Source organism: Megalops cyprinoides, chromosome 4, assembly GCF_013368585.1.
Source record: "Megalops cyprinoides isolate fMegCyp1 chromosome 4, fMegCyp1.pri, whole genome shotgun sequence".
NCBI classification, from domain to species: Eukaryota; Metazoa; Chordata; class Actinopteri; order Elopiformes; family Megalopidae; genus Megalops; species Megalops cyprinoides.
This window is the reverse complement of record NC_050586.1, coordinates 3,227,501-3,242,360: the sequence shown is the minus strand read 5'-3', so window position 1 is coordinate 3,242,360 and position 14,860 is coordinate 3,227,501. Positions and strand designations below refer to the sequence as shown.

The 14,860-nt window shown below is 47.6% G+C and overlaps 1 protein-coding gene across 1 annotated transcript in view; it reads right to left on the bottom strand.

Moving 5' to 3' along the window:
• The window catches only part of whrnb (whirlin b), a 66,798-nt gene that overhangs the window by 6,849 nt on the left and 45,089 nt on the right, over positions 1 to 14,860 (bottom strand). The window contains exons 6-8 of the mRNA XM_036527414.1: positions 7,427 to 7,639; positions 6,110 to 6,319; positions 2,958 to 3,029 (exon numbers count right to left, since the gene is read on the bottom strand). Of these exons, the coding sequence (XP_036383307.1) occupies positions 2,958 to 3,029; positions 6,110 to 6,319; positions 7,427 to 7,639 (495 nt within the window). The remainder of the gene's footprint in view (positions 1 to 2,957; positions 3,030 to 6,109; positions 6,320 to 7,426; positions 7,640 to 14,860) is intronic.

The following is a 14,860-nucleotide window of genomic DNA, read 5'->3' as shown; positions in this document are numbered from 1 at the left end:
CACAAGAATTATAACCCATTTAAACCTTTGGATTGGCCTAATAACAGGCGATAAAACAGCTGATGGAGACTCGGTGTTTCATACAGTACTCTATGCTGGGGAATTACAGAAAACAATGACCAAACAAGTACCACAGTTCAGCACCTGAGGAGGAAGGGACTGTCTACAGTGCTGGCCAAAAGTATTGGCACCCCTGCAATTCTGTCAGATAATGCTCAATTTCTCCCAGAAAATGATTGCAATTACAAATGTTTTGGTAGTAATATCTTCATTTATTTTGCTTGCAATGAAAAAACACAAAAGACAATGAAAAAAAAATTAAATCAATTATCATTTTACACAAAACTCCAAAAATGGACCGGACAAAAGAATTGGCACCCTCAGCCTAATACTTGGTAGCACAACCTTTGGACAAAATAACTGCGAACAACCGCTTCCGGTATCCATCAATGAGTTTCTTACAATGCTCTGCTGGAATTTTAGACCATTCTTCTTTGGCAAACTGCTCCAGCTCCCTGAGATTTGAAGGGTGCCTTCTCCAAACTGCCATTTTCAGATCTCTCCACAAGTGTTCTATGGGATTCAGGTCTGGACTCATTGCTGGCCACTTTAGAAGTCTCCAGTGCTTTCCCTCAAACCATTTTCTAGTGCTTTTTGAAGTGTGCTTTGGGTCATTGTCCTGCTGGAAGACCCATGACCTCTGAGGGAGACCCAGCTTTCTCACACTGGGCCCTACATTACGCTGCAAAATTTGTTGGTAGTCTTCAGACTTCATAATGCCATGCACACGGTCAAGCAGTCCAGTGCCAGAGGCAGCAAAGCAACCCCAAAACATCAGGGAACCTCCGCCATGTTTGACTGTGGGGACCGTGTTCTTTTCTTTGAAGGCCTCGTTTTTTTTCCTGTAAACTCTATGTTGATGCCTTTTCCCAAAAAGCTCTACTTTTGTCTCATCTGACCAGAGAACATTCTTCCAAAATGTTTTTGGCTTTCTCAGGTAAGTTTTAGCAAACTCCAGCCTGGCTTTTTTATGTCTCTGGGTCAGAAGTGGAGTCTTCCTGGGTATCCTACCATAGAGTCCCTTTTCATTCAGACACCGACGGATAGTACGGGTTGACACTGTTGTACCCTCGGACTGCAGGACAGCTTGAACTTGTCTGGATGTTAGTCGAGGTTCTTTATCCACCATCCGCACAATCTTTCGTTGAAATCTCTCGTCAATTTTTCTTTTCCGTCCACATCTAGGGAGGTTAGCCACAGTGCCATGGGCTTTAAACCTATTGATGACACTGCGCACGGTAGACACAGGAACATTCAGGTCTTTGGAGATGGACTTGTAGCCTTGAGATTGCCCATGCTTCCTCACAATTTTGCTTCTCAAGTCCTCAGACAGTTCTTTGGTCTTCTTTCTTTTCTCCATACTCAATGTGGTACACACAAGGACACAGGACAGAGGTTGAGTCAACTTTAATCCATTTTAACTGGCTGCAAGTGTGATTTAGTGATTGCCACCACCTGTTATGTGTCACAGGTAAGTAACAGGTGCTGTTAATTACACAAATTAGAGAAGCATCACATGATTTTTCAAAGGGTGCCAATACTTTTGTCCGGCCCATTTTTGGAGTTTTGTGTAAATTGATACTTGATTTGACTTTTTTTTCTTTCTCTTTTGTGTTTTTTTATTGCAAGCAAAATAAATGAAGATATTACTACCAAAACATTTGTAATTGCAATCATTTTCTGGGAGAAATTGAGCATTATCTGACAGAATTGCAGGGGTGCCAATACTTTTGGCCAGCACTGTACATGTCAAACTTGGGTGGACATTTGGACAGTAACATCTGAAAAGAGTGGATACAGTTTTCAGTGTTTTCCTGTGTGGGGAACATCTTGACTATATACCTGTTTTATTGTGAAAAGACACATGATATAATTGAGTTCATTGAAATCCATCATGTTCAAAACTAAAGCCGAAACAATGTGCTGGGAGACGATAATCTAAGCCATACGTTCCTGTTTATTTCCATTAATGGCACTAATTGCATAAATGTTAAACTCTATGGAACTTTGTAATAATGCTATGTAACAAGTTACAACAATGACATGCTGACATCCAGTTACAAGAGAGGCCGTAGAACTTTAAAACATGTGGAATCAGCATTGTCTCGCAACAACATGGCAAAGTCTCTATTTCCCCTATTTGTTTTACTGTATGCACAAACCTCTGATATTAATTTTAATAACAGGGAAATTTGGTCAGAGCCCATCTTTGATGACCATTGGACAAACTTTTCTACTTGCATCTTAACTAAAGTATGAAACTTTTCAGGAAGTTTTTCCTAAGGACATCTCTGTGTCTGGGACCAATCATATTTGGAGATATTGTCTTCTATCATTTGCGCTCATGTATGTAAGTACACTCTAGGATGTTTCCCTTGTGCATAGGTGATGGCACATAACAGGAACTTGCCTGTTCATCAGTTAATTAGCTGACTAGCTGGCTGGAACATGAACTACTGACATTCTCACAACACACAGGCTTGAAGGGGAGTGTTTTTGCGGAACACCATGCATGCTGAAGAGGACTGTAAGCGCTGCCACAGTGAGGCACAGATCCCTCAGTTAGGGTTTACTGCCGGGAGCTGCCGTCCTCCACTCCTCCCCTCCTTTAGAGAGGAGCGACCTTCACTGAACCGGCAGCGGGACCAGATGCAACACTTCACAGCAGAAGTACCTTTTGTTGTAGCAGCACTGCTAAAGACGTCTGACATCTTCCATTGCGAGAGATTTTTTTTCCTGGTCACCATTGACGCTTCTGTTGTCCCCCCCCCCCACACACACACACACCCCTAAACACTGCTTTTCTGCCGTGGCCCTGAGTACAGCCCCTCCCTCCACCTCATGCTGTAACCCCCACATGCTCTATCCCATCCCCTGGATGGAGGAGTCAGGCTCACCAGGGAGACATCAGGCAGGGCATCCAGATTCTCGTGTGGCCCATCAATACTGCCATCCAATGTGCTATCATTCTGAGAGAGAGAGAGAGAGAGAGAGAGAGAGAGAGAGAGAGAGAGAGAGAGAGGGACAGAGAGATAGAAGGACAGCGAAAAGAGGCTCTCAGACGGCTGCCCGTGTATCTATTGATTTTCATTCAAATGGAAGTTGTAATGTAACTGTAACAACTAAAACTACATTACATTACATTAATTTAGCAGATGCTCTTATCCAGAGTGACTTCCAGCACAAAAACTAAAAACATGCACACACATAAGAAAAGAATTCCCACAGACACACACACACACACACACACACACACACACACACACACACAGTGGTGTTCAAGATAAAGGCAGGTGTAACGGGTGGGATCTTGCGTTGTGTTTAATGCGATTACGTGGGTTGGCGAGCAAGCGACTTTCAAACCGAGGTTCTCACTGCTCACCGCCAACCCCTTACGGCCAGCGTCATTGCCAGTTGAGCTAAAGGCAAATTGCCCCTAGCCTGTCGGCAACAACGCTACTTAACCCAGTCTCGGGGGAGCGACGTAGCCGCTACAACCACTCGGCTACCTGCTACCTGCTACCAAGGCTTTTACTCAGGACTCACACAAGCTCTTCACTTCAGCTCCGCTGCACAGGCACCACAGACCGCTCACTGCCCCTCACCTCAGGCTCACAGTAAACCTCAGCGGAGGCATTAAGGGTGTTTTACTGCTGCTGTGCTTCACTCTCAGGATCTATTTCACTGCCACGGCTGCCAGGAATGCAGCTGCTGTTTCCCAGGTTGGCCACCAGATGGCCACATAACTACCTGTGTTCTCTAGGTCTCATTTAGTTAATATGTTTCACCTGGGTTGATTAGTTTACTGCTTACACCTGCGTTCTCTGTTATTTAAGCCCCGCCCTTTGTTTATGCCTTTGCTCAGGCTTGAGTTGGCCAACTGCGTGCGTGCGTGCGTGCGTGCGTGCGTGCGTGCGTGCGTGCGTGCGTGCGTGCGTGCGTGCGTGCGTGCGCGAGATCTTACCCAAGCCTGTTTGACTTTTCTCTGTCTTTATTAAAGGCAATTTTATTTTTTGAACCTGATCTCCTGTGTTCTGACTCATCTCTACATTTTGGTTCACGCTGCTCTTTGTCACAAAGGTAATGGGGGATGCAGACCTTGGCTGTTAAATCAGCAACAGAGCATGACACTGTGATTGGCACAAGCTGCCCAGTCTCGCCCTGACACGGTGGGGTTGGTCTGGAACACTCAGACGCCGGCAGCGGGCCAGGGCACACCCCTGCTGGCAGGACATGCACTGGACCAGGTGTCATCCAGAATCTCAGACACTGCAGGGAACCGCGGTGTTTAGGGTCTGGGCTCTGGTCCATTCCTCTGCTAACTGAGGCAGCTGGACATGTTTGTTACAGAGGGAAATGTTAGCGTAGCAGTGAGAGCCCTAGTCACAGTAGGGATATTAACTTAGTAGGCAGGGGTGTTGAAGCAGCAGGGGTGTTTGAATAGCAGGAGGTGCAATGGGCTCTTATTGAGCTGCTATTAGCTTCAGTGAAACAGCAGCATTCAATAATCTCTGCCCTGCAGACAGTTAATGACATGGCTGAAAGGCAAAGGGAAAATAACAGAGTAGGGCATGCATGTAGGTGCACACACACAGATACACACACACATATATATATGTATACACATCACATACACTCATGCATGCATACACACACACACACACACACACACACACACAAGTACATGCACATGCACATGAACACGCATACACACACACACACACACACACACACACACACACACACACAGATACAGATACATATACACATCACATACACTCATGCATGCACACGCGCACACACACACACACAGATACACATACACACATACATATACACATCACATATATTCATGCATGGACACGCGCACACACACACACACACAAGTACATGCACATGCACATGCACACACATACACACACACACATACACACATTTGCAAGTGCACACGAAACCCGCCCTCACGCGCACCCCACAAGTCATGCCACACCCCCAGGGGCAGCTGAGGAATCAGGGCCACAGCAAATGCATTCTCTAAGGGTGGGGGGGTTCCTACCTCCATCATGTCTATCAACCACAGCTCCTGGGGGAGGGGGGGCAGTAAAACAGATATGTTCTCTACTTCCATCCATCACATTACCAATACCAATCAATGCCCATTGGGAACTGTGCCCAGAGCACTGTGCTCCTGTCTCTCTACAGTGGCTGGAAATGTGTGTTCTGGAAGCGTCCACACTGTGGTGTGGCATAACCCTGTCTCATGGCAACAGGGATGCTTAGTTTTCATTCAGGCAGGATCACAGGGACTACAGACACCCACCCAGCCCAGCAACTGGCAGTCTGACCCCCAGGGATGTGCAGACTGCCCCAGAGACTGGCAGTCTGACCCACAGGGATGCGTAGACTGCCCCAGAGACTGGCAGTCTGACCCACAGGGATAAACACACAGCTGGCATCACGCAGCTAATGGGCCACAAATGAACACAACACAGCACTGTAGCAGACACACAGCTTCACAGGCACGCTTACACAGACATGGCAAATATCTGCTGAGCCCCAAAGAAGGAGACATACAGACAGAGAGACAGCCACAGAGGTGGAGAGACAGAGACACATATGGACAGACAGACAGAGAGGGAGACAGACAAAGATGTAGAGACAGAGATACACAGACATACAGACAGAGATGTGGACAGACAGACAGACAGACAGCTGGACATACATAAAGACAGGAGGACAAAGACATACAGACAGAGATACGGACAGACAGGCAGACACAGGCAAACAGGCTGTCAGACGGTGAGGCATAGAGAGAGAGACAGAGAGACAGACAGAGAGAGAGATATCCAGAGAGACAGACAGACAGAGATTGTGAGACCGAGTGACACTGACATACACAGAGAGACAGACAGACAGAGACGGTGAGACAGAGCGACACTGACATACATACAGAGAGACAGACAGACAGGCATACAGATGGACAGAGACTGACACACAGACAGAGATAGACAGACACACAGCTCCCTCAGCGACCGTGTGGGTCAGGTACCTGCGTGCCGAGGGTGCTAGAGGTGAGGAAGCTGGCGGCGGAGGAGAGGGTGTCGGGGAAGGAGATCATGGAGAAGGTATCGGGGTTCAGTGCGCCTGGCCCTCCCTGCCGAACCTTCAGCGCCTCGATCTCGTGCTGCAGGATCAGCCCATCAAACGCCTCCAGGTCCTGCGGGGCCACCAGACCCCGCACCTCTGACAGCAGGGAGAACTGGGGGCGGGGGAGATGGAGGGGTTACTGACGGGGGAACCTCCCCCAAAAACACGCACTACATGGCACTACCTCCGCGCCTCAGTGGGGGTTTCAATTCCCACAGTCTCCATGAAGGACATCATACCTACAGGTACTGTAAAAAAGACTGTGTATCACTATGGATGGATTGCTATACAATGCTGAACAGTTTCCACACAGAAACTGTGTGGAAACTTTCTGCTTATTTTGCCATGTACACAAGCTTTGTTGCTTTGAATATGTACTTTGTTGCATTAGTAAACTTAAAATTGGATTTTAAAAGTCTGGCTAAATTTTTGCTTCGCCAGCCATCACCATATTGTTGTGATCTAAAGTTATTTTGGGTTCATTCGATAGTATTCATGTAGTTGATGTGGTTCATGTGGTGTGATGAATAATAGTTGCAAGGTGATAATAAAAGACACAACAATTTTATCCAGCTTTCAAGGCTTTGAGCATTTTTTCGCCTGGCATTCAACTGATAATCTTTGACATCACAAAGCAACAGAATGCCCCTCTGACATATTTTTTGGTTTTGATGTGCATACAGTTCAGGACGTCTCTGTACAGATGCCGACACAATTGCTTTTGAAAGAGCATTGAAATAAACACTTTTTTTCTTTTCAGCAAGCGAAAATTATTTTACCTCATATAAAAAAGGCTATCTTCATGTCATGGTCAGGTCTCCTGATGGCACTTTCCATTAGACAAATGCATTCTGAACAGAATTATATATGGTAGATGTGTGAATGATGCATGTGTGGATAGCTACTATAGATCCCTGAGTATTCTTCCTAAAACTGAGCGATGCCCAAAACAACCCCAAACAGAGCAGAATGCATAGGGTCAAACACTTAGCGGAGGGCCCACACTGCCTACAATGTAAGGCCTACAAACACACAGCTCCACAGAGCGCTCTCACTGGGAAATTTCTCTCATAGAAGAAGCAGCCTGTGGGGCCCATGCCCCCCTGCCCACTGCTAGCTGACGCAGGGCTCCGCCCACCGCAGAACGACGCAGGGCTCCGCCCACGGCGAGCTGACACAGGGCCCCACCCACCACGAGCCGCCACAGGGCTCCGCCCACCTTGGCGTGAGTGTTGAGCAGCTCGAACAGCGCCATGATCAGCGGCTCCACGCCGATGTTGCCATCGCGGTACTCCTTCAGGTAGTAGCTCAGGGTCTGCCTCTCCGGCTCCGTCAACAGGTGGCGCGCTTTCTCCTCCAGCATTGCCCGCGGCTGGTTCACCAGGCTGGACAGGGTCACCTGGGAGCCTGCCACGCCCTTATAGAACACTGGCTGGAGAGGGTGTGTGTGAGAGAGAGAGTGACAGAGAGAGGGATTGAGGGATTGGTTAAAGGAAGGAGAAGACAGTGGAAAATGATGGAGTCATAGGGCAATGAGAGAAATAGAAAGAGAGAGAGAGAGAGAGAGAGAGAGAGAGAGAGAGAGAGGAACTTCTTAATCAAGGTTATCTGGCATCCCAGAAGCTTCATCAAAGCCTCCATCATAGCATCTTTTTCCCAAATGATCATCCCAGTAGCTCCACCAATACCAGATAGTGTCTTTTAACTGCACTGCCCTAATCAGCAGGAGCACTGTGATGGGAGCCTCATCCTGTTTCATACAGAGGACAGTACACACATTCTGAGTGATGTCATAGTGCACACAGCCCGAGTGATGTTACAGTACACACATTCTGAGTGATGTCATAGTGCACACAGCCCGAGTGATGTTACAGTACACATATCCTGAATGATGTCGTAGTACACACATTTGGAATGATATCATAGTGCATACAACCTGAGCGATGTTACAGTACACACATGTTGAGTGATGCCATAGTGCACTGTCATCCAGATTCATTTAATACTACATGCTGCATAGCCTGTTACACACAACGTTAATAATGATAACTAGATTATACTGCTCATGCCGATGAATTAAAATTAGAAAGCTGTAGCGGTGAGTGGATATATGTGTTGGGTCTCCACAGTCAGTACCAGTGAGATCAGACACACAGCCACAGCAAGCAGTGTCACCTTCTTCTAAAACCACAGTGACAGTGAAAGAGAAGGCTCTGGAAGCTAGGAAAGCAACTCAAGGCTGCGTCGCTGAGGGTAAGTCCAGGAGAGAGATCCGTACGGAGACAGAAAACAAGGGGTTTAGTGGAATGAGAGGAAGAGAGGGAGAGAGGGAGAAACGACAGCGCGTTAGATTGAAAATCGATACTTCATAAGAGCTGGCAGATTGGCTTCGACCTTGAGAGGCGTCGTCTCGAGTTAAGGGCCTGCTGACTGAGCGCGGCGGAGACATGGAGGAGCAAAATCAGATCAGGTCCCTCCCTTCTTCAATACGCTCGCATTTACATAATGCGTGGAAGTCCCAGCATCAGTAATAACCGCATAACCCCTCTGCGCTTTAGAGAGGACTCTTCCTTGAACCAGGACTCAAAAATTCTCTTTCTGCAGTGAAAAAATCCCACGTTCTGTTCACTTCAAACTAAAAGTTCCACCCCTCCCTGCACCCTGAGCGCAGTTCCAGCCCTGGATATCTGATCGGATTCTGGAGGGTAACTTAAGTACCACCTGGAATGCCATAACCCAAACAGGAAGAAATGCCAGGCTCCAAGTCTCACTTGTGATAACTCTGACTCTGACTCTGTCTCTGACTCTGCGGTCATCTCAAGATCTTCTGTGCCTCCTCTTCTCTCTCCTCTTCCCTTTGGATTGGCTCGTCTCCTCAGCATGTTGTACAGAGCAGTGAGGAGACATTTTTTTTATTAAATTGGTTTTAACCAGGTGTGAATCCTGCTTGCACTGTGAAGGAAACTAAATTAAATAAAGCTCTGAAATCATGTCATCTGTGAATGACTGAAGGGTCCATCTGCCCTCTGGGTCGATCCACTGAAACCCCAGGTCCCAAAGATGGGACGATACCGCTGTCTCTGGGGTAAAACTTTGCTGGCCCAGGATTGCAAAGTAGACTTGTTTAAGTCCCATTACTGTCTTTCTGGGGTGGAAATCCAATCTGGGCTGGATCGATCGGTTTGATAAAAAAGGATAATCACCCTCAGTGCACACAGGCAACAGCCGAACAGAGTAAATTGGGAGCTCCAAGCTCCAAGTCAATGCCCCTCTGCTGAGGAGTCAGCGTAACGTCTCTTTCCGAAGCCACCCTGAGCCCTGTGTCGGGAGCCGCAGGAGAGCAGCAGGAAGTTTGCTCATCAAAGAGGCATTTTTAATTACATGGCTCTGAGAGCACATGTCGTATTTGAACTGTGTCTGAATGAACATAATCCTGCAGGGAGAGCACTTAACAGACTTGCGCACTTTCTTAATCTGTAGCGTGTGTGTGTATGTGTGTCTCTGTCTGAGTGTGTGTGTGTGTGTGTGAGTGTGTGCGAGTGTGTGAGTGTGTGTGAGTGCGTGTGTGTGTGTGTGTGCGTGCATGTGTGTGTGCGCATGTGTATGTGTGCGTGCGATTCAACGCGTTACGATGCGATGCAAAAGAATATGATGCTATGCAATTCAGTATGGTACAGATAGTTTGATTTTATTTCTTTGGTTCTTCTTAAGCAGACACCAAATCATAAATTAAGTAAAAAAATGCCATTTTTACTTTACATATTTGTTTCTCTCTTCCTCCTCCATGATAATCTGTGACTCTCTCGGACACGCCTCCAACTCGCGCAAGACTTGGCCGAGAGACTTGACGAGAATTGGCCACTGACAGCAGTGGAGATGAGAGAGAGAGCGCTTGAGAAACAGTTTAGAAAGGAGGAATCAATATAAAATATAAAATTATTGGTCACATTTATAAATAATAAAGGCATAGGGCCTCTACTAATAATTATATATAAATAAATTGGATTTTACCGATTCAAAGATGTTAGAAACGATGCATCCCGAGTTCATCCCAAATTGTATCTGGTGCACACTTTTTTAATCGGGGCAATTCCATCGTGAACTTTTATGCTGGTGCACCGATGCGAATCAGTGAATCTTACCATCCCTAGTGTGTATGTGTCCGTGTGCATGTGCGTGCATGCGTGTGTGTGTGTGTGTGTGTGTGTGTGTGTGTGTGTGCATGCCTCATTCCTTACTCATGTGTATTGACTGCCAAAGCTGATGACCTATTAACCATCATTTATAGTTGCTAATTGCATGCTATGATAATACATATAATAATTGTATGCTATAATTATTTGCTATAATAATTGTCACTTGACTCTTTGATTCCCCTGTGCTCCATCTGTGAGGCTTTAGCTTTATCATTGTGTCTGTACACTCTATGCATTAATTTGCATTTATCTTCACTGCCTGAGGCTTATCTTTTTCTTACTGAGTATGCATATTGGCTCCAGTCATATTTGAACAAGATAATTTGTAATTATAAGTCGCCCGGATGAGTAAAGGTTAAGTAAAAGATGTGTCAATGTCAGCAGTCTGCCTCACGGTTCTGAAGCATCATGGCTTGCTCCTCGTCCCTTGCAGAAGAGGAAGAAATTTGCAGGGATTCGGATGTGTAGCACAGCAACACTAACATGCAAGAGAGTAATGCGGTTTCGCATGTGACCAGCACGCCACTCGTGTGATGACCTTCCAGCAACTGAATAAATGATCCATGTGAATTAGAAATGATAAATGCTTTCTTGTTTGATAGTAACACTTAAGGTTGGGACACATCTGGAGTGATGACTGTAATGAGTTCATCCTTCCACCAGGGTACCCCACACAAAAGTGCTGCACCAACAGCTACTCGTTTGAAATCCCGTGGTTAAAAGAAAAGAGGGCAGGCTGTAGAGACCTCCACTCGCATAGTGTGTGACCTCTCATGTTCATGGCCACTGATATTGACCAGGGCTGAGCACAGCTCGGTGGAGCCCATTTGCTTCCTGCTTTCTGTCTGTCTCCATTGAAGGGCGCTACCTTTGCAGATCAACGAGTCTCAGCACCCGCCTCACTGTCGGGGGGTCGAATGCCAGGTAACTTTCTGCCCCTAACAATAAGACCTGAGATTCACCTGCCAGCTCCCAATCACACCCCAAACCATTTAGTGCACAATATTGATTCTGATCCAGGGTCAGTAACAAAGGGCAGAAAGTGTCTGCAGACCCCCGGGCCAAACGACTTGTCTACTGGCCATCTGGAGCTCTCTCAGGGACAACCCCCGCCCCCCGCTGACCGTTCTCATCGATCTGACCGCAGAACGCTGATGGTTGGTTCCTTTGGCAAAGCAACCACTGCCGCCGTGGAAACTGCAGCCCTCATCAATAAGTCTGGAGAGCACAGCGAGTCCTTCGTTAACTTTTCATCTCTGGAAAAAACACTCCCACAGTCTGGAAGGGGACAAATTATTCTTTTGGTTTTCACTCCGGCTTTGATTACTGCGAGTCTCTCTAGGCCTCATCAATTCCACATGTGTTTTTGTAAGGAGAAAGAGAGGAAGTGAACAGCCTGAGGATGTCATTAGCTGACCGTGCTGATCTATGGCCTGAGGACCAGCCGGTGGCCAGCAGGAGGCGCTCTCTACCAGCACACCTGAGCAGTGCAAATGCAGCTAGATGAATGACCGCGCCGTAAGTGCTGCATTGACCACACCTGGATTCAAGTATAATCAAAGTCACAGAGAGAGCGGTACAGTGGCTGGGGAAAAAAGCACCCCAATGCAATACGCCAGCAGTGATTAAAAGCTAAGGTGCAGCGCAACAGAATTGATCACATTCGCTCAGCATAGCAGCTATATGATCATAGCCAGTCTCTGCTTAGCTTTTCCACACATGCAATGTTTTAAAACCTTCTACTTTTCTCACATGCTGAATGTGCACAGCACCAGAACACTAAGGAGCACACATGGAGAACAGGGCATACTCTGAGACAAGAACACCCTAGAAGAGAGTCTGCTGCGATATTCCATGCATTTTATAAATGTGCCATGTAGGTGGCACTTTATTCATTGTACCCCATGCTTGGTGCTTGGCCAACTAAACACTTTCCCCAGGGTTCATGAACCCCCAAAGATCCAATCAGCCGAATGCAGTGAGTGATAGCCGTACAGCAACCGACTGTGATAATGTTTCAGGGAACATCTGTTTCAGCTGGGAAACCTTCAGAGTGGCTGTCCCCCAGTGCCAGGGGCTCCAGCTGCTCTCAATCACAGCCAAGCATGCTGGGAATGCTGGCGACCATGGTCACAGAGCGGGGAGGTAGAGCAGATGGAGGCTGCCCTGTGTCATCGGAGAATTACCCCGCTGAGGCTGCCTTCACTGTGCAAACTCCTCAAGGTTACTGAAAAATTGAAATCTTCACTCTGGCAGCACTATGGATGTGAATAGCCTCGCCGTGCATTGTGCCTACCTCCCGCACGACAGACATTAACTCCTGAAGAGCTGGAGTTAACTTTCTGAGAGTTTTCGCAGGGATACTGTACGCTCAAGGTGCAACGCAGCTCCAGGGTTCTCAGTGTGATGGCCGCTTGTACTCAATACTCAGATTTGAAGGTGAGTTCCACCCTGGCATGTTACAGAACTTTGTCCCTAAAAAGCAACGTCCTTCAATGAGTCCTGCAGCCCATTTAGTGTACCACACAGCTGTTTGCATTAGAATACAGTACTTTGACCCTCGTTTAATAAGAAACAGCCTCCCTGTCCATCCCAAATTAAAAAAGCCCATTACATGATATTTGCCACAAGCCAATAATTTTGGGCCAACTGGCAAAGAGGTGTTAATGTGCGCGTGAGAGAAGGACTGGGACGTGGGGCAGGTTTTCAGTGTTCAGATCACATGGACTCACCGCTCTTAATGCCTGATGTCAGGAAAGGAGCGCAGACATGACGGTCAGGCAGTTCGAGAGGGAGGCACAGTTTGAGTTGGAGGATGTGTAATCAGTGTTGTCAGTGTGTGTGTATGTGCACATCTATGTTTGTGTGTGCTAGTACATGCTTTTGTGTGTGAGTATGTGAGGACGTGTGCATACATGCATACCAATGTATGCATGTGCGTGATCATATCAGCATGCACATATATACGTGTATCTGCATGTGTGTATGTGTTTGTGTGCAGGCGTGTATAGCATGTCTTACATTAAGCACATATGTCTCCGTACATATAGATCAGCCCTGATCAGTACATATAGATCAGCCCTGTAGACGATACTTTGCCCAGAGCCAGGGATGACACTGGTCACGTTTCCACTGCAAATCGAATGCAGACTTTTTATGAATTCTGAGACAGACAAGCAGCCAATGGGAACAGCAGAGGCTAATGGAACAATATCGACAGGAGCAGAGCCGACACTTTCCCAGGATCCTTCAGCCCTTAGCCTGCATGCCACAGAGATCAGTGTGCTGGTCAGTCTGCAGACTGGCCAACAGGGGGCAGCATATTACACCTCTCAGAATACACACCACCACAGCACACAGACACAGCTACAGAACCAGGATACCCTGTCATGACATTTCACACTCCCTGCTCCTGAACAGCCCAGCCAACCCCCTTCTGCTATGCGAAAAAGACCTACAGCGGGAACGCTGGCCTGGCTATAGCTGCTGGCTCATATTGCATGCTTGGCTCTGTCACATTTTATTTTAAAAATGATGTCTTGCAGGAGGTGACTCCGCTGGCGCTGAGGATCCAATACCTGATTGCACAATATTCATGTGCGCACAACCTACAACTGCAACCGATTTCTTTTCGGACAGTGATAAATTTCCTGGGTTGCACTGGGAGGTCATTTCTCGCCCAGCCAGGACACTCCTGTGTCCCAGGTGAATTCTGTGTGTGTGTGTCGGGTGGATGTGGTTGTGAGGGATGCTGGGGGGGGGAATGCTGGGGGGGGGTTTGGCTGAGGCTGTCGGGGGGAGGCTAATGAGAAGAGAGGGGATGGGATGGAAAGGAGAGAGGATGGCATTACAGATGTGTCAGGGCAGGTAATAGGGGCAGGGGATTAAAGGGCTTTGGTGCTGATAACCTCGCACACAGAGACCTGTGCCCCCCCCCCCCCCCCACCATTCCTGCATGCGGTGAGACGGATGGAGCTGGTGGATCACTGTTGCCCCCCCCATCCCTTGGTGCCCCTGCCTGTTTTCTGCCCCTCTTCCTCATTACCACTACCTCTGTCCTCTACTGCCCCACCTCTTCTGCCTTTAATCTGTCGTCCTCTCCCCCTTTTACCCCCTGTTGCCCCTACTTTACCCCTGTTGCTCCTTTTCCCACCCCTGTTGCCCCTCATCCTCTTCCTGTTGCCCCTGCTCCACCCTCTGTTGTCGTTCCTCCTGTCCTTTTTGCCCCTGCTCCACCCCCTGTTGCCCCTCCTCCTCCTGTCCCTTCCTCCTCCACTCGTGACTAAGCAGCGTGTTGTCCTGATCAAACCAGAACTCACACAGAGACAGCGCCCCTAGCAACAAGAGCATGACCTCCAAAACTATATAAAGCAGCTCAGAGCACACGCGCACACACACACACACAAAAAACCATAATGTTTTGTATTTTTTGTCAGCATGATCATCAGGCAGAAGTA